Genomic DNA, 25352 nt, shown 5'->3' with positions numbered 1-25352 from the left:
GGGCTGGCTACTGAGGGAGCCGCTCAGCATGCTGAAATATGGAGGCGACAGATAAGGTGGCAGCGGCACAGAGAGGCCCTCTCCCATGGGCCCAAGGGGAAATTTGCAGTTATTAAGAGGAAGATGAGAGAGATTAAATGGCTTTTGTACTCATTTTCACACACTTTTCTTTTTTATTATTTGGGCTGCCTTCATCTGAGGGATGAAAGAAGCGGTAAATGACTTCTTTTTTTTTTTTTACTTCATTCAGCCACACACTGGCTTTGAGACTATAGCTACCCTTCGTTATTGGGTGTTGTCACGTATCATAAAACGTTTATTAGTCCTCTATTGTTTCAAAAGGTTTGAAAGAATTAATGAGCCACAATTAATGTACGAAGAAACAGGGAAAAATGCAACGGTATGCGCAGTAACAAACGCTTGGCTAAATGCCAGTTTTTCCAAACAGCATTAGCATGCCCACGCAAACCCAATCATTTATATAACGTTTTACTACGACAGCCTAATATCAAAGAAGTCTATCTATAGACTGGTAAATTACCCCCCACTCCGCAGCGTCGTGTGCTCCGATAGACCGCCGGGCGGATATGTCGTCATTGCTTTGACAGCGGGGCGGAAGTGCATCGTGCAGTCACAGCTGTGAAAACAAAACAAAGCAGGAGCGGCGGCTGGCGAGTGCTGTGTCACAGTGAGTGCTGTCGTTTATCAACAAATGTCGTTACCGTCGCGCTAAAATAACGTACAGGACTCTGTAGCCGACACGGTTTCGATGCTAGGATTTTGTTGAGGATAAATATCCGCTGGATATGTTCATTGTATGCGGAGTGTGTGTCCGGCAGGCTGTGTTAAGGTCTGTCCCCGTGTTAAGATCACGTGGTCGGTTGTGTTATGTAACACGGTCTGCACAGAGGATGCGGAGAGCAGAGGTAGCTCACTCTGCTGTCGATTTGATTTCTATTTACTTGATGCCTTTCATATGGCTAGACAAGTTGATGCCTATATTCACGGTTGTTTTAAGTGTTTCGTTCTGCTATGGACCTTCAAAACACCCCTGTAAACGCCACTAAGGGGCATACATCGCAGACAATTCTCCCCTTATTGACTTCAATGGAGGTCCAAACAAAAGCAGCTTTAGGTGTTACGTTTAATGTGGAATTGGGATACCCTAAAAATCATGTTATCCTATGCTTAATGTCAAATCCGATGGTTCAGTCGCATCTCCACAAATGGCACACATTTTATGTTGCATTTAAAATTGACTTCTGATCTTGTCATTGTTGTCCTATGCCGAGCGCAACGTACTACTTGAATTACTGTGCTCAGTGGGTGAATGTGAGGCATACACTGTAAAAAAGCACATTGAGTGGTCGGTAGACTAGAAAAGCACTATATAGAATGCAGTCCACTTACCATTTTACCATTTACTGCAATTTAAATTTGATACAATTGTAACAAAGTTGTTCAGATAATCATGATGACTGCAGAATCTTTTGCCTCTTGTCTCCTGCATATCCTCAGCCACATGATGGATGAGTTAGTGCAGGACCTGGTGTCTGCCCTTGATCAGACCTCAGAGCAGGCCAAGCTGGGGGAGCTGTGGGAGGAGATGGTTCTCGGTCCACTGCAACAGCCCAGGCAGATCCGCCGGCGAAGAGGCCGTAAGCGCCGCTGCGACTCCTCCCTGCATCCACTGGATTGCAGTCGCTGCCTGAGCGAAGCCTCAGAGTCTAGCTTGGAAGAGGCGGCCAAATACTGCAGACTACTCCCCTCAACCACTACTGCGTCTGCCGCCAACTGCAGCGACTCTGACGATATGATTGTGACCAACCAGTGGCACCCCTTCAGCGACAGCTCCGTCAAGACCAGGCAGCATTCCTGGCCAGAGTCTGACTCCTTTACTGAAAACAACACCCCAGGAAGGCCACTCCGGAGGCGGAGGAAGGTCAAACGCATGACTTCAGAAATAACAGTCAGCTTGCAGCAGAAGCTGAAGGTTTCCGTTGTGGATGGAAAGCAGGATGGCAGCCACAGGTCATCTAAGAAGCAACGACTGTCACAAATGAAGAAGGGGTCTTGTGGCTGGGTGGGAGTTGACAGACAGGCTGACGGCGCAGCTCTTCTGGCAAAGGAGTGTTGGAAGGATAAGATCACACAGGAGCCCAAGGGACAAAGAGATGCCTCGGATGAGAACATGTCTGAAGGGTAATGTGTTAAAGGCAAAGTCAACCTTTTATTCACACAGTGTAATTACACAGTTAATCTTTGAAATTAAGAGCCACTTACCATCTACTTTATGCAGAGCAATTAAACAATGCCCATTTTCTTTGAGAAATATTCATTTTCAATTTTTGAACGATTATTTTCAATTTACAATTTTGCAACAAAACAAATGTTAACTCTGACATTGTTTAAACAGGCAGAATTAATGTCACACTGGAAGTTACGTTCGAAATCCAAAATCCCTTTTTAGTCTTTAATAGGGAAGTAAGTAAGGCAGTTGAACCCATAATATAAAAGTCATGGGCATATCTACTATCAGACAGAGGCAATTAAACAAGGCGACATTTAAGATGATCTATGCTGCCTGAATTCATCTAGGTAGTTGTCAATATTCAGTGTCCTCATCTAAACCTAAAAAGGTATCACAATCATGCCACTCCACTTTAAAGTATTGAGTTGGCATTAAAAATGAATGATATAGTCCCTTCATCTTCATCTCCCATTGCTGAGATGAATACCAGGGAGGAATCTTTGGTACTCATGCCTGAGGGCATCACCCAGCTCATTATTTCCTTTCGAGAAATATTGTCACAAATAAATAAGTGACTTGGCGTGGTATTGATTAGTCTTGAAGTGAATTCCTGTCTCGGGCTGGGTGATTAAAGCTGTGCCTGTCCGAGCATCCCAGAGTACACCCTCTTGTGTGTATTTTATTTAGCAACAGTAAATATTGCCCTGTCTGCTGATAGTGTTATTATTTTATTGTGGTGTCAACAAATATTAAAATCGAGTTTGGATCCAAACAAGACTAAGTGGCCTTAATGAAAAGTTTCATTCCATAATAAGATATCAGCCAAATGAGGAAGCTGTCAGCATCTCTTGTAGAGTATACCTTTTAACTGGCTACTGTTGAATCATCAGCCAACTAAAGCGCTTTGGTTGCAAAATAGTGACACTTGTGCGCAAATTGTTTGAAATGTTGAGTAACAAATTCCATGCAGCAGTTAGATTTTTAAAAATCAATATATAAATGGTAAATATATTTATACATGGCTTTGGAAAAGATTTCCTCAAATGGCTCACGAGTCATTTTCTGATACAGAAACACATGTTAGGAGATGTGATGTGAGGCTGGACAGTTGTGTATTGGGGTTTATATAAACCAGGACTATTCAGGAAGGCCTCCAGATCTTAGCTGTGTGAAATTGGCTGCACCCTTTCCCCGACGTTCCTCCTTCTCCTGGACTTGTCCACTGGGCATTTCCCTTGATGATCTCATTATCTGCTGGCCTGTATAAATAAGTGGGAGAAGAAGATGTGTGGTAATCGGTAATGGGGGACAGAGGGCCTTACATCTTCTTCTTTAATTTGTGCTGACCTCCTTGGCCCCTTAACAGTGCTTGTTTTCTTACTTTATGGAAAAATCAATAGTCGCTCTGACAGAAAACAGCTCCAGAGAAGAAATAAATGGGAACACCATGGCACGCTGTCAATCATTTTTCACTTACACAACACCAACACTCTTGATTGCCGCTCAGTAGACTGCCACAGTGTAGTGAGGGCTGAACAATCTATGGTTAAGCCTTGGTGGAGCCAAAGGATATGGAAAAATGGTAGCAATGATGAGGGGGTTGACAGATATACAACAGCCATATTTAGTCCCTGGGAGCCTACAGTGCATTTGATGTCAAACACAGCTGCAATTGTTGAAATGTCCTTTGACCACCCAGATTTCTTTGGTACCCATTTATTGTGTTAACCTATTTGTATGATGTGTCTGATCTTTTAAAACGTCCCTCCCCTCAAGGTCACTCCTCATATGTGCACAGTGAGCAGAGCTCTGCCTTTAGCCACCCAAGTGCATGGGGAGCAGATGCTGGCAGCTCCAGCTGGGCTCCACATCCTTGATTAGAGCTGCCCTGGCCTGCTGGCATGGAGGCCACCTGGCACCAAGGCTGGCCCAGTATGCAGGCCTCACCTGTGGGTGGACGCTGTCCCAAACTCAACTTCTCTCTTTCTGCATGATAGTCCTGGTGGTGATGCATTCACCAGAAGACGACCTTGCCACCAGCAAGCCCCCCCCCCCCCAAAAAAAGCAAGCACCTCATTGTGCTTGCTTTTCTCATACAGAGCTTCATCGCCCAGTAGTTTGTGTTTTGAAAACTCTATGAAGAGTTTTCGGCAAAGCTGTGCGCCATTTGCCGAAGTTCATTTTCATAAATCTCTGAGACTAATCCAATTACTGCAGCTCAGGGAGGGTGGGATAACCTTATAATCAGACGCCCATGGAAGAGGGCATGGATTTGGGTTGGGGCGGCTTGTTTGAAGAGCCCACAGATCCATTGTTATCAGCGCTTTGCCCCCCTCCGTCCCTGCCTCTTCTTTATTCCTCTGCAGAATGAGCCCAGGCTCAATAAATGGCGGCTGGCCCGTAATCTCTGTGCAAACTGGTCTGCCTCTCCCAGGAGCTGAGGATTATATCCTAATGATTAGTGCTCATCTGGATACTGTGTTTTGCTTCACCTCTCTGGCGTGTACAGAGACAATGGGGCCATGTGGGGAATCGATTAGTTCAGCCCTAAAACAGGGGAATGCAGTTCTTGCTGCTGTCCTTGTCTGTGTTTTACCGTGGGCGTATGGAATATTAGCTAATTAAGACTTTATGTGTTGTTATGGTACCTGATGCTAAATAAGTCTTTTGTTGTCAGAGGACAGTGTTGTTCCCATCTGGGCTCCTGGCGTACCTCTTGATTAGGTGCGAACAAACACGGTAATGATGCCCTTTTGTTTTTGGTTCAACGTGAAACAGAAACCAAATTTGACCAAAATATCTGTCAACTCTTTTTGGCTAAGGTCACTGTTGAAGAAAGAGGAGAGGTGTTTCTTTTGGTCTCCTGAAAAATGTGTGCCTCAATTATTCATGGCATTAATTAGACGGTACTTAATGGAAACGGTCTCACATCAGCTCTGGGCTGCTCCCAGCGACATCACATTACACCTTTAATACGGATAAATACTTAATAGGTGTCTCTAATTAGTTGCTTATACCTGCGATTCCTTTTCAGACTTTGTAGAAAATCCCTGCTGTCGGAAGCAAAAACATTTTTCTATAGCGCGAATAGAGGACGATGCCCTCTTTCTGCCAAGCGTCAATCATCATGGCACTGTTGGTTTTTTTTTTGGTCTCATTTTTCAAAAGTCACTGAGAAATGGCACTGAGTGCATGGTTTGCTTTTTACAACCATGGTACCACACTCACTCTTGAATCTTTGTGAATGAGAATGAAAACGTTGTGGGACTCGGTTGAAATCCAGGAGGGGGTTTTTGTGGTGTTTATTCCAGAGCTTGTGGCCGTGCCCTCTGCTGATGTTGCGCAGGGAGCTGTGTGCTCCAGATGCTGAGCCGTGTGTCCAGAGGTGCAGGACAGCTGAGCAGAGGCCTGGGGATTCAGAGTTTGCAGCGAGGGGATTAGGGGGAGGGATGGACCTGGACTGCTCAGCCAGACTAGACGTCTTCCAGATTCCCCGGAGAGGTCCGGCCCTTCTCACATCTGCTTCTTGTGTATGTAAAGGGAGGTGATGCAGGACCATCTGGCAAGAAAAACGTGTCACTGGACGGCTGCTCGTCTGCTGCCGTCATCACAGGCACGCCTCTGCAATATGGCAAAGCACCATATCAGCGCATATCTGACCCTGCCAGCCTCACTGTACTGTAACCAAGGTCAGCGCTGATCACCACCAAGCAGAATGGAAAGCAATCAACAGCACCAGGCTCCTTAAATCCCATTGGAGAAAATACTCCTAAAGGACTTGGTGGAATACCAATTAGCATGATTTAGATAGCCAGCATTCTGTGAGAGGATTTAGGAAATATGCAGTTCTCTCAATATGACAAAGTTAAAGTCTCAAGATGTATTTGAAATTTGATGTAAACGGGAACAGTGTTGTGGATACAGGCATATATTAAATCCCTCATACGTTAGCAAAGGCAATGTAAACAATTGCACAATTTGATATTTTGTCTAAAAGAGAGGAATAGCCTTTTGAGATTAAAAAAAGCATCCCATCATCTCAATCCTCCTCCTAAATGACCTTGGAGTGTCTGGAGGTCACAGACCGATGTTGCTGAGGTGTGACAGAGGCAGAGAGAAACCCGGGGCTGTCTGGGGGAGCAGTGGGGGCACACAGAGCGTGGCGGGAGGGTTATGAGGGCTGGCCCCGGGGTGTGGAGAGGGGCAGGAATGGGGGCAGAGGAGGCAGTGGCAGATGAAGCCCGTGCAGCAGATGTTGGCCAGTTGTTGTGTGGGAGCACGTCTGTGGGTTTCTCTCTGTGTGGGGCACACCCAGAGGGAGGGGCTGGCAGGGGAATGTGTTTCGCTGTCCTGTCATCCTCCACAACGCTGGCCAGATTAGATTGGAGCTGACAGCGGAGGATATTCAATTAGATTGTGCATGTCACTCAGTGGTTTCGATCAGAGTCCTTCCCCATGCCTTTGTGTTTGCTATCGCGGCAAAGGAGGACCGAGCGTGCTTCTGTCTTTTTGTGTCATTTCCATTTATGTCGACCTCTACCTCCGGTCTTATTCATTATTTTCTTATTGAATGTTACATGTTAAATGTAGACATCACCAGGGCCTGTAAATTTTTGATTCACATTGTTCGCTTTTCAAATGCTATAACATTGTCTGACCCAAGAATCCACAGATTTGGAATTTCTCGATCAAAACAAAGTTCTTCATGCTCGAGCAGCATGAACAACCTACATATACCATGATGATCGGTTATTAGAGAAATGAAATTATTATTTTATTGTATTTTTTGTCTTATTCCTTTGCAGTGAAACTAGCAGCATATGCAGCAGTGATCCGGGCCTTTTCACCAATGATGAGGGAAGACAAGGTACAAAAAACGTTCTTTAGATTTATACAGAACTGTTAAGTTTCTCCCATGTCTGTGAAAAATTGTGATTTATTCTGCTTAAAAAAAGTTCAACACAGCTGATTGATTTTGTTTTTCTATGATCTTACCGAGGAGTTATTTAGCCTCAAATGGACACAATTATGATATTCAACATTATCTCCCTCTGTATATATGCTATAGGGGTGAGACTCCATTAGCTGCTATACTACTGAGCGGTCTTATGTGCTTCTTCTTTGAAATGTCACTAAAAATGTCCGCCAGTAACATCACTGGCAGACATGAATGTCAGATATGACAGTCCATGAATGTGAAAACTTGCTTCCTGGTTCGCCATTAGGCTGCATAAGGAAATGCAAACACAATTGTTGCATTATACAGCTGCATGTAACTAACTGCATGTAACTAATTGCTGCTTATTGGAAAACCAGGAAGGAAGTTTTCACATTCATGGAGTGAGCGGTGGACACAATTTCGGCAGTGTTTCAGAGACACACAGGTTGCTACAATATATATATATATTTATATATAGCTATATATCTATATATCTATATGTATATATGTATATGTATAGAGAGAGAGAGAGAGAGAGAGAGAGAGAGAGAGAGAGAGAGAGAGAGAGAGAGAGAGAGAGAGAGAGAGAGAGAGAGAGAGAGAAAGTTGAAAATCGTGATTATCTCCCGTTTAAAGACAGAGTTGTCTTGATGGATGGAAAACAACGGGCCCTTAAAACTGTACAATGTACACCTGTAATTTGAAGGAATCGCTGGGATAAGGGAGACGGGTTTTGGACACAATAGGCTGGTTGCTGGGCACCCAGGCGACTCTAATAAGACGTTGTCATGTCGTGTTAATGAGCACTGAAGCCTTTGCTAATCTCATTAGCCGTGGTGGGGCCAGGCAGCCTCTGATTTAACAGTTGTCACTACACCTTGAGTGTGAGAGGCATGGTTCCTGCATGCGCTCCTCTGACTGACAGGTCTGAAGAGAGGTCGCTGTCTGGGGATGAGGCTGGACTGTTCTGTCTGGTAGTGTGCAGCTTTGCTGCGGTGGATTGAAACAGGACTTGCAGTGAAGTCCGTGTTGATGAAGTGCTAAGTGACATGAAAGCTGTACGATCTCTGTCTCTCTCCCATGGGTGAAGGTGATGATGAGCAGAGTGACTGGTTCTTCGAGGGAGACTGTGGAGCGGGGAAGGGTGTTTCCAGCCTTACGTCCAGTTGGGAAGCAGACAGCCAGCTTGGCCTGGACAGTAAACGCCCCTCGACCACTTTCCTGCAGCCTGCACGGCCTGCTCAAAGAGGTAACGTGGGAGGCTTAAGTAGTTCTTCTGCAAACTTTCACTCTTGTTTCAAGCTCTTACTTAACCCTTGAGCTCTGTTCATGTCAAAATTAAATAACAACCAGTAACAACTAACAGTTGTTAATAGTATTAATAACTGAGGTGAAGATGAGATAAGTTGTGTATTCTTAGATGGATTTTACATTTGTATTGCTCTAAAATGCATAGGTAGCCTGGGTCAATGTGACAGGCGAACAGTGCATCCATTGCTAATTAGGGAACATAACGTAGGGTTAAAGATGATCCTCTTTTCTTATCTGTATGAAACCAAAAGGTAAATCTCATGGGTTGTCACTGTTGCAGGCTACCATGCCAGACTAAACCGTCTACCTGGTATGGCCGCCCGCTGCATCAGGAGGGGTAGGAGGAGGCTTCCCTGCAAGGTTTATTGCAAACTAATATTTGTACATATCCTACATGTTCTGCCAATGGACTTTTTCATCAAAATAGCATTTGGATTTGTATCGTGGAAAAGTCTCATGTTGTATGACAGTGATTTGTCTTCCACCAGGACAACGGCTCACCGATGTTTGTTGAGCGACTTAAGCACTTTCCTCAAGGTCCTTACCACAGAAAGTAAGACATTTTTATTTAATTCGTTGGTTAATGTATTGTTTAAAAAGAAAAATACACCCACTCTTGAGGCATTAAATGGGGATATTCACACTTGCCCATCTGTCGTTGTTATTTTTTGGTTAGTAATTCAAGTTTAATTGTCCCCTGTAGTTTTTGGCTTCCTTCTGGGAAACGTGACCAAAGCCAGGTACGATTCAATATTCTGCTTTGTTTCATTGTTCCCACTTAAAGGTATCCAATGGAGTTTTCCTTGTAAAACAACACTGTTTAGTTTACATTCAAAATGTCTCCCTAAAACACATTGCATGTGTCACTGAGGCCTAGCAAACACACCGAATGCATTTTGGGCCTCATAAAACACTTACAAAGCCTTTTTTCAGAATCTTTTAAAATCTGCGTTGTTGGGTGCGTGCGGGTGGCATAGCGGTGTATTCCGTTGCCTACCAACATGGGGATCACCGGTTCGAATCCCCGTGTTACCTCCAGTGTGGTTGAGCGTCCCTACAGACACAATTGGCAGTCTCTGCGGGTGGGAAGCCGGATTTGGGTATGTATCCTGGTCACTGCATTAGCACCTCTGGTTGGTTGGGGTGCCTGTTCAGGGGGGAGGGGTAACTTGGGGGGGGGTAGCATGATCCTCCCACGTGGTATGTCCCCCTGGTGAAACTCCTCACTGTCAGGTGAAAAGAAGCGGTTGGCGACTCCACATGTATTGGAGGAGGCATGTGGTAGTCTGCAGCCCTCCCCGGATCGGCAGAGGGGGTGGAGCAGCGACCGGGATGGCTCGGAAGAATGGGGTAATTGGGCGGGCACAATTGGGGAGGAAAAAGGGGGGAAAGCCACAAAAAAAAAATCTGTGTTGTTTACATTGGCCTGTTCTTCTTCTCTATTTACTGGTGGATATGGCTCATTAACGCCACCAAATGTAGAATTGCCTTACCAATATTTACACAATTTCTTTGTCTTTTGGTTTTTCCTCATTCTAGTTTTAGGCAAGGTTCATGTTTCTACTGGTCAACATGTTTTGTTTTTCCCCTCTTCTTCGTATTTTATGTTTGCAGGAATGTGTAATGGATCTATGTCCCCCCCTTTGCTGGTGGCATGCATGTGTGTCCTCATGCCCATGCTGGAAAAACACATGATACAAACAATGTGGGGATCGACTTTTCTTACTGTGTTGTATAGCACCAGTAGAGGTCAAAAGCTCCACCGGATACCTTTAATAATTGATATTATATTTTTAAACCATCTAAGCCAGCTTCTTCTTCAAAAATAGTGTGTCCCAAAATCAAAACATTCTTGCCACATTTTTTTTTCAGTGCAACCCTTTGTGCCCATTGCCAGTGTATCCTATTGACGCAGTGCCAGAGAGCTCCTATCGCAGATGTTCCTCCTCAGTCTGCAAAAACAGGTAGGACGGGGACGTGTGAAAAAACAGAACTTCTTGAGGGCGTATTGAAGACATGACTGGGTCTATTCCATCGAAGCTCAATATATTGATGGATTAATCCTTGGTCAACTCACTTATACGAATCAGATAGAGAGAGAGAGAGAGAGAGAGAGAGAGAGAGAGAGAGAGAGAGAGAGAGAGAGAGAGAGAGAGAGAGAGAGAGAGAGAGAGAGAGAGAGAGAGACAGACAGAGAGACAGAGACAGAGAGAGAGACAGAGAGAGAGACAGAGAGAGAGACAGAGAGAGACAGAGAGAGAGTGTGTGTTCAAGTTCAACTTTATTTAGAATACAATGAAATTCTTGTGCTCTGGCCCTCTCTGCCTTAACACAAGGGACACAAGGATGAGCACAAAGACCCCCCCCCCACACACACACACACAAAAAACATATACTGATGTACGCAGAGAATTCATACATTACACATAATATACAGTGCACGATAACACAACAATGTAAGGTGCATATGGGTGTGTCAGCTGTTCAGCAACCTTACTGCCTGTGGAAAGAAACTATTACTGAGACGGGTGGTGTGTGGTTTGATGCTCTGGTAGCATTTTTAGATGGAAAGAGTGAGACCAGAACATGAGCGGGGTGGCTGGTGTCTATAATAATGTTTTGGGCTTTCCTTTTTCAGCAAATAGTGTAAATACTATGAAGTTGTGGTAGATCCATGCGAAGGATTTTTGCTGCTGTCTTTCCTGTCCTTTGCAGCAGTCTGCAGACTTGAACTGTCAGGTTGCCAAACCACACTGTGAGACAGCCTGTCAAGTCACTGCATGGTACTGAGATAAAAGTTCATAAGAGTTGTGGTACTCATTCCAAAACTCTTGAGACGCCTCATAAAATACAGGATCTGCTGTGCCTTCTTGAGGATGCAATTGGTGTTAAGAGACCACGTGAGAGTGTCTGTGATGTGTAAACCCAGAAATCTAAAACTGTCCACAGTTTCTACAGATGACCCATTGATGGAAATAGGAATGTGATTTTCTCTGATCTTTCTGAACTCAACAATGATTTCTTTTGTCTTATTGACATTTAGAGAGAGGTTGTTATCATGGCACCATATGGTTAAATCTTCCACTTCCCTCCTATAGGCCCTCTCATCACTGTCACTTATTAGTCCAGTATATTTGGCAACATAGTCGTGTGTAAACAGACTACAATAGGGGACTGAGACAGCAGCCCTGAGGTGCGCCGGTCCTAAGAACTAATGTGGATGAGTATGTTTTACCTATTCTGTGTGTGTGTGTGTATGTGTGTGTGTGTGTGTGTGTGTGTGTGTGTGTGTGTGTGTGTGTGTGTGTGTGTGTGTGTGTGTGTGTGTGTGTGTGTGTGCGTGCCAGTACACAAGGTGGATTGTGATTCCTCTGTTAGCTCTTTTTCCATACGACTGGTGTTAATGTTAAAGATGTCCCAGACACACATATTCCTTTTACATGTAATGTGGAAAGTCCTTTGAAGCCCAATGAAAACAACCGCATCATTCATCCCATCCTTTCATACTTTTAAGCTGTTCTTGAAAGTGAGTCATTTGAAAAACTCATCTCTGATTATCTCCAAATGCCACAGGGAATTGGGGAGAAGGCACACCCTCATACAGCCAAGTGCCTCTTTCACTTGATAGAAATCATGTGTTTCCCCCATTTTGCCCCCCCTTTTTTTCTACCCAATTGTACCCGCCCAATTACCCCACTCTTCTGAGCCATCACGGTCGCTACTGCATCCCCTCTGCCGATCCGGGGGGGCGACAGACTACCACATGCCTCCTCTGATACACGTGGAGTAGTCGCCAGCCGCTTCTTTTCACCTGACAGTGCGGAGTTTCACCAGGGGGATGTGGCATGTGGTAGGATCACGCTATTCCCTCCAGTTCCCCCTCCCCCCTGAACAGGTGCCCCGACCGACCAGAGGAGGCGCTAGTGCAGCGGCCAGGACACGTACCCACATCCAGTTTCCCACCTGCAGACACAACCAATTGTGTCTGTAGGAATGCCTGACCAAGCTGGAGGTAACACAGGGATTCGAACTGGCGATCCCCATGTTGGTTGGCAATGGAATAGACCACTACGCTACCCAGACGCCTCTTTCCCCACTTTGCTTTTTAAGATTGGATTTCAATAACTATGCTGAGAAAATAATCCAAGTATTGATGATGGAAATCACTGGAGGGGAATTTCTAACTTCTGTGTGCTTGCAATATGGTCCTGTCCTGCGAAGTATATGGCACACTCATACTGTAAACATACACATGCATCCATATTAAACCTAGCTGGCACTCTGAATAAAGAGAGGTGCAGTTGGCTATAACACTTGAATTTAGTAGTTTTCAAGGTCAGCTTTCTCAAATAGGGATTATATTCAGTGTTGACATAGTTGTAATGCAGATTTATATAGTACTAGTATTTGTGGAATTGCAGAAAACATTTTTTAGAAAAGTTTATCTTTAAGATGTTTGTCAAAGCACCATATTGCTCCAAGTCAACCCCAGAATTATTGAATCTGCATGGGGGACTGTTGAAGAGCCGAGCACCCCCTTGGCCTCAAGACTGTGGGACTCCTCATTGTATTGTTTCCCCTTTTCCTATTTATGGTGCACCCCCAATTTTGTTTCAAGCACTCTCTTTATCTCCCGGGTTATTTCACAGAGTGCTCCACAATTCCTTGATGAGGGGCAAAAACACGACTGCTATGAAAAGCCCCCAACTTCTTAGAGCTTTCTTTTTCTAAACTGGCCCTTTCTTCTCCACCTGAAAGGTTCCTTCAGATTCCAGTTTGAGGCATTGTGAATACTAATTTCTCTCTATTAAAAAGCCCTCATATCCCTGCCATGCTCTCATTTGAATGGCGGACTCAGGGGAGGCCTCTTAATTCCTTTATAGCAGGATTCAAGACCCTTCACTTCAAAAAGTATAAATCATACTCCCAAATGAATGAGGGAGAGGAGGGGGTGGGTGGTTGACGAGAGGGGCTTCTGATGTGTCCCGTTGGATGGCACGAGCTGAATCCGTCTCCCCAAGCTGCTGAAATCCACTCTCTTGTGAGATGGTTTCTCTGTCCTCACGACCCAGCTCTGCACAGACTGCCCCCATTTACTCCCAACCTGTCCCTGGATCAACTCCGAGACATGCACACATGTACGTATGCACACACGCATGCAAACACACAAACATGTGCACACGCCATTGTAAAAATGCTTATGCATAATGCCCCTACACGTATAACACTAAAAATGATACAGTTCACAGCCAACATGATGTATGCCAGTGTGACCTGGATAAAACTAAGAGATACAGTTGTGTAATTGTTTTTGCAGGAGCTGGCAGCAAACTTGGCCACTATTGACTTCACTATATATTCATTTCTTTTGAAAAACTTATCCGCATGATTGATTTTTAACACTGAGCTCCCTCACGCTTGACTTTTCTTTATTTTCAAACACCCTTGAGAGAAAAGTGTTTTCTCTGTGGGCAAAGTGTAGGCATTAATCTTGTATTGCGGCCAGGTTGAAATGATACTGTATTAATAAAAGCTGTCATCTCCTGTTTGGTTGGAGTTGACGACAACAATCAGAGATTTGATGTTAAGTGATAAAGGCTCTATGGGGGTGCGGGCTATTTATCCTCGTATTGGCATGTGAATAGGCGCCAATGCTTTGTGGGATTTGGTTGTAATGCTTGGGGCTGGTGCCCATGTTAAAATGCATAACTGCCTCCCACCTGAGCCAGCCACCAACAGCTTTTATCTATTGACTTATTTATTTCTAAATGACATTTGCACTGTGAGATAAATCATAGTCTTAGGCCACTCCCTCCCCAGTTTTCATTTTAATTGTGAGATCTTGGTGTCAGCAGTTAGTATATTGGTGTGAGTGGCCTATTGATTATTGATTTGCAGCTATTGATCATGTTCTCTGGAGACCCTAATCCTTTCTGATTCATTTGAATACCTCTATTAATCTTGAGATCCTGCTCACACCTGAAGCGCCATGTACCTTAATGAAAATAGATGGCCATTTTGTAACTGCAGCACCTCGCTCCTTTTTTGATTTATTATTTTTAATTGATATATCTACGTTTGAATGTGGTTGCCTGAATTACAATTGACCCTGTGTCAGAGTTGCTTTGCTCTGCACCCGGAGGGAGCAGGCTGCATTTAAAAGTGTCTCATATGACCTGAAAAAAATCCCATCTTGCAGACATTTTCCTCAACGTCTCCGTGTCTTTTATAGAATTTGGTTGTTGTTGGCCATCTTTTAGCGGGACACATTGTGGTCTTTCATTGCAAAATGCTGCCTTGTTGGTCTCTGGTGAAACATTTTTCTTTCTCTTCCGATTAAAGATCTTGATTGAAAAAACTCGACTGCCCAGTGCCTGTGGTGCAGTACAAGATTATGAAGTGCCATGTGTTAAATAATGCTGATAATGTAATACATTTTTACTAGTCCTTTTAGAGTTAAGCTGGTCCAACTAACATGCTAATAAAATCCTTTGGGTCCTAACCGAGATGAATGGTGGTGTTTTGTGCTGGTTAATGAGCCAGCTGATGGTATTCTAGTGTTTGATTAGCATGGTACCAAGTGTCTCAGCGGGCTCCCAGTGGCCCCTAAGCGGGATCCGGGCCTCCGTCTGGGTCCCGGCTCTCAGCACTCAGCCGCAGAGGAGGGCCCACACCTACGCAGCAACTCTCCCTCCAGGCTGAAGGGGCCCCGGAGTGCCTTTGCTCCCAGTGTAATGAGAGAAGAGATGTAGGGATGGACCTCCACGCATTAAGACCAAATGCATCAGGGTATTACTTTTAATACCGCGGGCGTGCCTTGTAAAATAATGCAACGTTTAAACGTGGATCGATTTTGGAATTAAAAAGTTAGTTTGCAAAGATTTACTGTGAGGAGTTCAATGTCTGAGCTCTTTATCAGGGGCGCAAATGGCTGGTTATGTGCTGTCCGACAGAGGTACGATCGAGGGATCGATAGGCGCGTGATTTACTAACTGGAGTACAGGTAATCAATAAGTATAAAAGTAAATGAAATATGCATTACTGGGATTTTTATTAGGGGGGTGGGGGGGTAGCAGGGAGAGAATAACGGTCAGGCCATTTATTTTTATATCTATTGATTATACAACATAGAGACTATGCTCAAAGCATGGCCTGAGCAGCACCTAACACCCTGCGCCTGCACACCCGTCATGTGATTTATGGGTTTTGAGGTCATGGAACACGCAGCCTGTTAAAAGGCTGCTCCGACAGGGCGCTATCTTAGCACGTGCCAGTTAGGGGTGTGAGGTTTATGTAGCCTGCAGTCCTAGATGAGCCGCCGAGTGTTAACGAGGCGCTCTCGTGTAATGGTGCTCTGTAGCTGTGCAGTGTGTCAGGAATTCCCTGTTTACTGGTTCGCTTTACTGGCATTTTCAACCAGCGCTGCATGTCGTTCTTCAAAGTGTCACTCCGATGCAGGCTAGCTGTATACAAAAGGCAACACACGGGGTAGTTAGGCTCGATGCTTGCGGTTTATTGCTGTTTTTTTTTTTTTTACATTTTACTTGGTAACACACACACACACACACACACACACACACACACACACACACACACACACACACACACACACACACACATTATCAGACAAAACAAAGTCAACCTATCACGTTGCCTGCTTCTACCCACCCATTGATGGAAGGGACCTTGACCTTAACTTTACATCTCAGTAGTCAGGGCTATGAGAGACCGTGGGGGGTGGGACTGTGTATGTGGGGGAGGGGGGGTCTTCCTATTTCAGGGCTCCTGACATATGACACAGGAGCTATAGAGCAGGTGTAATTTGTTTATGTGGACTCGGCAGTGACTCCTCCACACGACACCCCAGCACATCTTATATGCTTCAGCTAATATTTCTATTATTGTGTGTAAAAATATTATTGTTTCTTTAAGGGGGAGTGTTCTGCAACAAAAAACATAAACCTAGAGTAGCTCAGAATACTGAAATAATGAAAATGTCCAAACACATTTTATCTTCCTGAGGCTAAGTGTATAAATTGCAGTGTCAGGGATGCTTCCAGTTACACATGTAGATTTTTTTAGATTTTACATTCTAGCATGTGTGTGTGTTGTGGCAGGATTGTTTGCATTATTATCTGTGTGGCCAACATTTCCTTTGTGTGTCTGTGTCTTTTCCAGGCAGACTAATATTCATCTTGGACTGTTGTGCACGGGAGACATAAAGAGGAGGAGGAAGACCACTATCGTGCCCATCAAATCTTCAGGTACCAATCTCCACACATCCCTCTGCATCCCCTCTCACTTGCTACAAACCTGCATGGAGCTGATGGCTCATCAGACATCCATGCATCTTCTCTCTCACTGTTTAATTAACCAGCACCATCATATGCAAAGTATTTTAAGTCTGTTGTTTCCGATAGGCAGCCAACATGGAAGTGTGCAGTCAGACTTGTTTGTCTTGTTACACTGGGAGTGCGGTATATGGAGAGCGATCCCGCCCATGTCTGGAAACGTAAAGAGAAATGTGATGGGGAGTGGACCCTATTGGAGGTGGCACAGAGCAGCGGCTGTTTCATCCGTTTGGGCTGGTTGAGCTGCCTTTTTTCATTAGACTGATGGCTAGGGGCCTACTGTCTTTGCCCGATTGAAATTTGAATTGGTTTGTCCACCTTCTCTCCTAAGTTCCCTCACCGTGCCTGGCTCCTGCAGCCGCTGTTTGTCATTTAAATAACAAATGCTTGTGGCTCTCTGATTTAGTGAGGGGTGCAGGCTTCTGATGTATATTAATATTGCCGCACACTGCACTGAACTGGGGTCCATCATTCATTTGGATAAAAGAGGTGGAATTTAAAAACAGCCAGTGCTTTACTGGGATACAGATTGCATCCATTTATTGCACTGAGTGATGGAACGGCCAGCATCTCTGTCCTTCACCTCCTGAGCGCTGAACCACTTCCCATAAAACTAAAAAAAGGTTCACCCCTGCCCTTTAAAGACCCCTCATATTCAACATATGGTATTGTAAACGGGGTATCCCTCAATTTCTCCTCTTGCCAAACAGCGACTAGGGAAAAAAAAATACCAAAGTTTGAAATTCGTTTGAAACGAGAATACTGATTTATTTCTCCTTAGATAGAAATACTATAGATAGAAATGAATTAGTCGCAAATTCTACGTAAAACAAAAATCTGTATACAGTTGCAATTGTATACTGTTGCTTGAAATGCAAACAGTATGAAAAAAGTTTATATTATTTAAAGGAAAGAAACCAGTTAAAGTGAAAATATTTGGGGTTGTTGAGCTGATTGAAACATGGTCTCTTTGTTTTTGGATTTTTTTTCTCCCTTTTTCTCCCCAATTGTACTTGGCCAATTACCTGACTTTTCCAAGCCGTCCTGGTCACTGCTCCACCTCCACTGCCGATCCGGGGAGGGCTGCAGACTACCACATGCTCCCTCTGATACATGTGGAGTCACCAGCTGCTTCTTTTCACCTGACAGTGAGGAGTTTCACCAGGGGGACGTAACACATGGGAGGATCACGCTGTTCCCCTCAGTCCCCCCCCCCCCCCCCGAACAGGTGCCCCGACCGACCAGAGGAGGCACTAGTTTAGCAACCAGGACACATATCCACATCCGGCTTCCCACCCGCAGACACAACCAATTGTGTCTGTAGGGACGCCCGACCAAGCCGGAGGTAACACGGGTATTCAAACCGGCGATCCCCGTGTCGGTAGGCAATGGAATAGACCGCCATGCCACCCGGATGCCTGAAACATGGTCTCTTTCTGAAATCTCATTAAAGGAACTGTCATAGTTCTGTGCATCTCCCTGCGGCCTCGCTCATCAAGCGTTTTCCTAGTTCTTGAGTCTAGTGCCCCCTGTCCACCATGATTTATCATGCACCCCATGTCATCCAATGTCACTTTCTGGGTCTGCAACTGTTCTGTATAAATCTTTGCTTCGGTGCCCTGCAGTGCCCTGCTTCCTCTCAGTGAACTCACCTCTGCGAGGATATGCACGTTCATTCACTTTTTTCAGGTTATGCGTTCTGAATCTGCTCGCTGCCATTGCCTTCAGCGTCGTAGCCGTGAATTTGTAGAGACACAAACACCTCTGAGTTTAAGTAACTGCATTGCTTTTCTTTTTTTCTGTTTTTTTTTCAACACACGTCTTGAAAAGGCGTATTTTCTCCCGCATATACACGAGTAGCGTGGCTCCTTTGTGTTGCTTCTTGGTAAAAAAGACAGCCTACACTTTGTTTTAGTTGGCTGGAGGGAGTGAGTTTGTTGTATGTGTTAGGGGTTGATTTGAAACTCTTGTAATCAGGAGTGAAAATGGTCTTTGGCCAGAGGTGTCTCCCAGGGCTCAATGGGGAATTGTTGAGGCGGTACCCAGCTGTTGCTTTGTCTTCCTTCTTTACCCTTTTAGCACTTCCCGAGCAGTGTTGAAGCTGGCTGTGGATAAAAAAAGAAAATAAAAGAAAAGAAAAACAACAACTTATCAAGCCAGGTATCCATTTGGATTAGATGACCATTCCACTTCTCAACCTTAAATTGACCATTTTTCGTTTTTCTCACCACCATCAATCCAGCTAATCCAACATTGAAATGGACAACAACTCCTCGCTAGATTTAGAACAACGCATGGGAGGCGATACGTCTTCAAGCATTATTAAAATAAGTACTGAAGTTATTTATGAGTTTTGCTTCTTGTGCAGGATTTATTAGAACTTTGTCCATACTTTGGGTCAATTTCTAAGAAAACTGATTTATTAATATTTTACATTAAGTGGATGACTTGGTGATGCGAGACTTCATCATAATGTAACACAAGGATGGAGGATAAGAAGGAATGCTTTCCACACACTACAAATTTGGGAGGGAACTATTTGTAAGGCAGAGGAGAATCACTAAGTATGAAGACCCTGATGGATTTTAATAGCCTTGGCTCGTTTCACATGCAGACTAATTAATTGCTGAAAATTTACTCCTCCCATGCTGTCTCCTGTGGTGCCCTTCGTCTGTATTGTTATAAAGAGATGATGGCATTACGCTTCAACTCATGCCCCTTCAATATGCTACCTTGGGCAAGTTACTCATACTTTGGTGTTGAGTAAACAGGGTGAAACAGAATAACTCCAGGCCAGTTCAATTAAAATGTATATAGCCGAAGTGCTTACTGGATGTTATCTTTATATCTTACAATGTACCGCAACCAGGTGCCCACCCTTGGTCCAGCTCCTCAGTCTGTCAGTGTCCTGCTCTCTCTCTCTCTCTCTCTCTCTCTCTCTCTCTCTCTCTCTCTCTCTCTCTCTCTCTCTCTCTCTCTCTCTCTCTCTCTCTCTCTCTCTCTCTCTCTCTCTCTCTCTCTCTCTCTCTCTCTCTCTCTCTCTCTCTCTCTCTCTCTCTCTCTCTCTCTCTCTCTCTCTCTCTCTCTCTCTCTCTCTCACTCTCTCTCCCTGTCTCCGATGTGTCCTCTTGCCTGAGCGAGACGGCTGTGTGACAGATCACCTGCGTCGGAGGCCCGCGTGTTCCTGCCCGGCGGTCCGGCCCCCTCTCATTAATGCCCAGGCTGGTGCAAGGGCCGTATGGCAGCACAAGACAAATAACGCCACCACTCAGCCATCACTTCTGCTGACAGAAATGCAGCCCACCGCACTATTTCGCCCTCTCTGGCTCCACTCCTCGCCCCTCTCGCGTCCTTCAAAAACCCACCTCCTCCTTCTCCATCTGCCCCTTTCCTCAGTGGCTCCACCAAACTTTCGAGGGGTGGCAGTGCTGTTGCTGGAGGCTGGAGGCATTAACGCATAAGTCCGCAGCAGCTGATCCACCGAGATGCCCCGTCTTCCCATTTTACATCCACATATCCACTGTCTTATTTTAAAACATAGAAGACTTCCACTTTCATATATATATATATATATATATATATATATATATATATATATATATATATATATATATATATATGTGTGTGTGTGTGTGTGTGTGTGTGTGTGTGTGTGTGTGTGTGTGTATACGTATATATATCCACTCCTCATTAGTTGAGCACTTATAACAACATGGTTTCGGAAAAAAAATGCTATATATATAACTTTGTTCAAAGAAACACTCAACGATAGGAAAAGTGCTCAGCAAATAAGGAGCAAAATAATCCAGTGATTCAAGTAAATTCTTTATGAGACAGTACAAGCCTGTTTTATGCCATAAGCAATCATCAGTTACGGCATGAAACAGGCTTGTACTGTCTCATAAAGAATTTTCTTGAATCATATATATATATACTAGAAGAACCCCGCTACAATGTAGCGGTTTGGTTATCCACCCGTCTAAATCTCCCTCCTCTTCATCCTGCCAGCTAACCGCCTTCCCCCTGCCCCTAAACCCCCCCCACTCCAACTCCCTCCCCCCAAATACTCAGAATCATCTGAAATGCCGAGAAAAGTGGTTTACCCCCCCCCCCCACTCCAACCCCCCCCAAATGCTCAGAATCATCTGAAATGCCAAAAAAATGGTTTTTAGCCATTTTTAGAAAATGCATATTTTGCATAATTATGCATAATTATTATAATTATGTTTTAATTTTCTGCTATTTTTCTGGTCCTCTCTGGAACAATACCTACCACCTCCAAAAAAAAAATTAGGATCATAAGTGCATTTTAGCAAAAATGCATATATTTTGCATAATGCCAAAACATTGCTTAGTCCCAAAACATTTTTTTTATATAGGTGAAAAAAATCAAAGATGCTCAGAATCATTTGAAATGCCGAGAAAAGTTGTTTTAAGCCATTTTTAGAAAAATGCATATTTTGCATAATTATGCATAATTTTAATTTTCTGGGATTTTTCCCTTACTCTCTGAGACAATACCTACCACCTCCAAAAAGAATTAGGATCATAAGTGCTTTAGTTTTCGGTCCCGCTATCTACACTAACTAACACACACACACACTAAGACCACACACACACACATTACGAAAATATATGAGTAGATATATATATATATATATATATATATATAAAGATAGATGTCGGAAAAAAATTAATTCATAGCAGTACAAGCCTGTTTCGTGCGTCGCACACTTGGCAGCTGATGAGTGCGCGATGCACGAAACAGGCTTGTACTGCTATGAATTATTTTTTTCCCTACATCTGTGTTAATATTCCGCTCCTCATTTGTTGGGCGCGTTCATCAACACCATTGACGGTTTCCGAAAAAAAACCGCTCTATATATAAACAGGCTTGTACTGTCTCATAAAGAATTTACTTTACTCACTGGACTATTTTGCTCCTTATTTGTTGAGCACTTTCCCTACCATTGAGTGTTTCTTTTAAAAAAGTTTTATATATATACATACATACATACATACATATACATATACACACACACACACACATATATATATATATACAAACACACATACATACATACATACACACACACACACACACACACACACACACACACACACATATATATATATATATATATATATATATATATATCCATTATCCAAACCGCTTATCTTGCTCTCAGGGTCGCAGGGATGCTGGAACCTATCCCAGCAGTCATTGGGCGGCAGGCGGGGAGACACCCTGGACAGGCCGCTAGGCCATCACACAGGGCCGACATACATACACACACACACACACACACACACACACACACATTCATACCTACAGGCAATTTAGTACGGCCGATTCACCTGACCTACATGTCTTTGGACTGTGGGAGGAAACCCACGCAGACAGGGGGAGAACATGCAAACTCCACACAGAGGATGACCTGGGATGACCCCCAAGGTTGGACTACCCCATAGATCAAACCCAGGACCTTCTTGCTGTGAGGCGACCGCGCTAACCACTGCGCCACCATGCCGCTATATATATATATATAAACACTTTTTTCCCACTTTATCTTGCAGGCTCTGTACTAGTATGACCAGCTCAATAGTCAAGGTTTACTCCTGACTACCTACTGTTCAAATCTTCTCAAAAAGGGGTTTGATTTGAATGTCCTACTTTTTCAAGTTTTGAAATAAAGGGGGTGCATGCTTACATACCATGCGGGGGGGGGGGGGTGTAAAGAGAGGGAGAGTGAGAGAGCAAGAGAGAGAGAGAGAGAAACACAAAGGCTAATCATTAAAGAGTTATTCAGCCCTGTTCATTTAAGTGTGGGAATCAGCAGGCCCATTACTGTCAATGTGTAATTAGCTGATTAATAAACAAGGGGAAGGGGAGTGCTCCAGGAAGGCCTGCAATGATTGTTTTTAGAGAGCATCACATGAGAGCTTATTAAGATGGTGAGATGGTTCCATGCAGCCGCCCATTATCACCCCCCATAAATGCATCTACAGTAGGGTTTTCATTACCGGAAAATCTCTGCGTTTTAACGTCTTCATCAACCTCGATTTTAAACCAATTAAACAGGTGTAGGAATCCTTGGCACTTGGAGAAGTCCCATGTTCAGATAAAAAAAGGTTAATGCAAAAGGTTATTTACATTTGTAGATGTCTAAATTCTTGTGTGTTTAACGACAGTATTTAACTGCACGTTATTTTCTCAAGGTGGGAGTTAGTGCATGAAGATGCCATATGCTGCTTACTCTCAGCTCATATCTCTTTTATGAGAAACCCGAAATTAATAGCTGGGACGTACAAACAGTAACAGGACAATGAGTGTTCTCCTCCCAGTAAATGGTCGGTTTTCCACCAAGAGGGCCACCTCCAGTTCTGTTACTTATGCTGTGGACATATTTCAGACGCCGTGTTATTGTATTTGTAATGTAATCTCGATTTTTGTAAAATGCTTATGGTACAGAAGGATAATCCTGGGCAGGATATGGAGACGCTCGCAGTCAGCTTGCCCTAAATGAAACCTTGGTCTATGATATGAGTCGGTGTTCGGTAAGGTACGTAGGCGTCTACACGCTCAAGGAGTAAAAGTTGGCAGTCATCCCCGCGTATCTGTCAAATATGGAAACCTTTTGAATTTAGATTCAAGGCTTTGACCATGTTTCACCCAAGACCCAAGTGTTTGTGTTGAACCTCAGCAACGGTTAGTCATCATTCCCTCAAGAAATATTAATCAATTATCTTGCCCGCCGGATCAGTTTGGAGAAGAAGTCATCTGGAAAGAGGCACAAGCAGATATAATGGGAACAAGCCAAAGCACATGCCAGTGAATGCTGTAATGCCTAATCCTTTGAGACAGCCCAGAGCCACAATGTCACTTCTAGATGCCTTGTCCTCTGGTCGGGGACCGCCTCGCAAATGTCTTGTGTGACCGCCGCCAACTTTTCGGAAGACCGGGAGAGATTAATTCATCAGCGTGGAGCAGGAAAGCACAAAACATGTTAGGGAGCGCAATTGTTTAAGACTTCCTCCAACTTCCACTCAAATTGGCCCAAGTTCTGTTTCAGATATTTCCCCCCGGTCCCCCTGAGACAGAAAGTTTTAAAGGTGGGCGCCATCAAGAGAATGAGGAAGCTATTCCTTTAAAAGGCAGCTTATTCATCGAGGTGTGAACATGTGATGTATAGAGTCACAGAACACACAGCTTATCTGGAGGGGGGAGGTGAAGTCATGGGAACAGCACAGATTGGCCTTTTAATAACCATAACCACAAGTCATATGGGTCCAAATTGGATTGGGCTCACTTAACCAAAACCTCATTAATACTTTGGCAATTACAGGATTACTCCAAAGGTTTACTTCGCTGAAACAGGGAGTTGTAAGCTAAATTCTGTTTTTATTGGAGAAGCTGTCCATGGAAACAATCTAGGAAAATGTGAAATTCTATGAAATATGATTCATCATGTTATGAACTGGGTGCTGTATGTCAAAGGTATGATGTGTGGTTTCCCTTTCCCCCTGCAGAAAGCATACCCTTAAGGGATGACCAGAGAGAAGAGGCAGAGACACCATAACATGAGAGACTGTGGAGGCTTCAGGGACCCAAAGTGGAGAGGGCCCGTCTCCTTCTGACCATACAGGGGAACCAAGTGGAGAGCTGAAGGTGTTGAGAACAAGCATGCCATAGTTTGGAAGAAGATGCAGCAACAGGAAAGCTGTTGCTCGAAAGTTAGAAAGATGAAACTCTTTTTGCTTCACAGACATAATAGCATAAAATAAAATTACAATACGGAAGAAATTGTTAGCCTCTAAATCACTATTTTGCTGTTACATCAAGTCTTTTCAGTCATTTTTTTAAAGAATGGGAAATGTAAATGCAATCAAGACTGGTTAAGCACTCGTCAGACAGCCATGTCCTCAAGGAGGAAGGCAGCATCAAGAGGCTCCTCGTTTGTGACTTAAAGGTTAATTCCGGTATTTTTAAACCTGGGGCCCTATTTTTTCCATCATTTGGGCTCTAAATTACTTGTAGAAACAACAATTTTTGGAATTGGTCTAGTATTGAGCGAGAACGCTTCAGCCAGAAGCCACAAAACCGACTGCAGTGTAATTGTTGGGGGCAATTGTGCCCGCCAAAGTACGTCCACTAAAAGTGCTTGTGTTTGCCACTGACAGGCTCAAATTGTTATTGTGTGTCTGACAACATTATGGAAAGGATCCCTACAGAGATAGACCTTTGTCTTTGCGTTTCACTTCTTTCGGTCTCTGTTGTAACATCCCTTTTACTGCTGCTACTGTTTGCACACAGGGGCGTGGTTTGTTTACAGAAGAAGTCACATCTAATCTTATCAGAGCTGACCATTCATTTGAGGTAGCATCAACTGAGAGATAGAGGAACTGCAAGCAATAATTCATTTCCAAATTCATGGCTGAATATTTAGCTGATTTCGACAATGTGGATAAGGCATTTGGATCCACAGTTGCATAACGACCG

General features: G+C 44.0%; 1 protein-coding gene across 1 annotated transcript; it reads left to right on the top strand.

The window, feature by feature from the left end:
* Nucleotides 1–645: 645 nt before the first annotated feature.
* On the top strand, nt 646–24733 carry LOC130126537 (G patch domain-containing protein 2-like). Its single transcript, XM_056296104.1, has 10 exons — nt 646–688; nt 1519–2202; nt 7057–7118; nt 8281–8439; nt 8782–8861; nt 8990–9054; nt 9205–9241; nt 10374–10465; nt 16680–16765; nt 24383–24733. The coding sequence occupies exons 2-10, from the start codon at nt 1523–1525 to the stop codon at nt 24430–24432; spliced, it is 1311 nt and encodes a 436-aa protein (XP_056152079.1). The 5' UTR covers nt 646–688; nt 1519–1522; the 3' UTR covers nt 24433–24733.
* The last annotated feature ends 619 nt before the right edge of the window (nt 24734–25352 follow it).

The sequence above is a fragment of the Lampris incognitus genome, chromosome 16 (genome assembly GCF_029633865.1).
Source record: "Lampris incognitus isolate fLamInc1 chromosome 16, fLamInc1.hap2, whole genome shotgun sequence".
In the NCBI taxonomy this organism is placed as follows: Eukaryota; Metazoa; Chordata; class Actinopteri; order Lampriformes; family Lampridae; genus Lampris; species Lampris incognitus.
The sequence above is the reverse complement of the archived record's forward strand: the minus strand, read 5'-3'. Positions and strand labels throughout refer to the sequence as shown.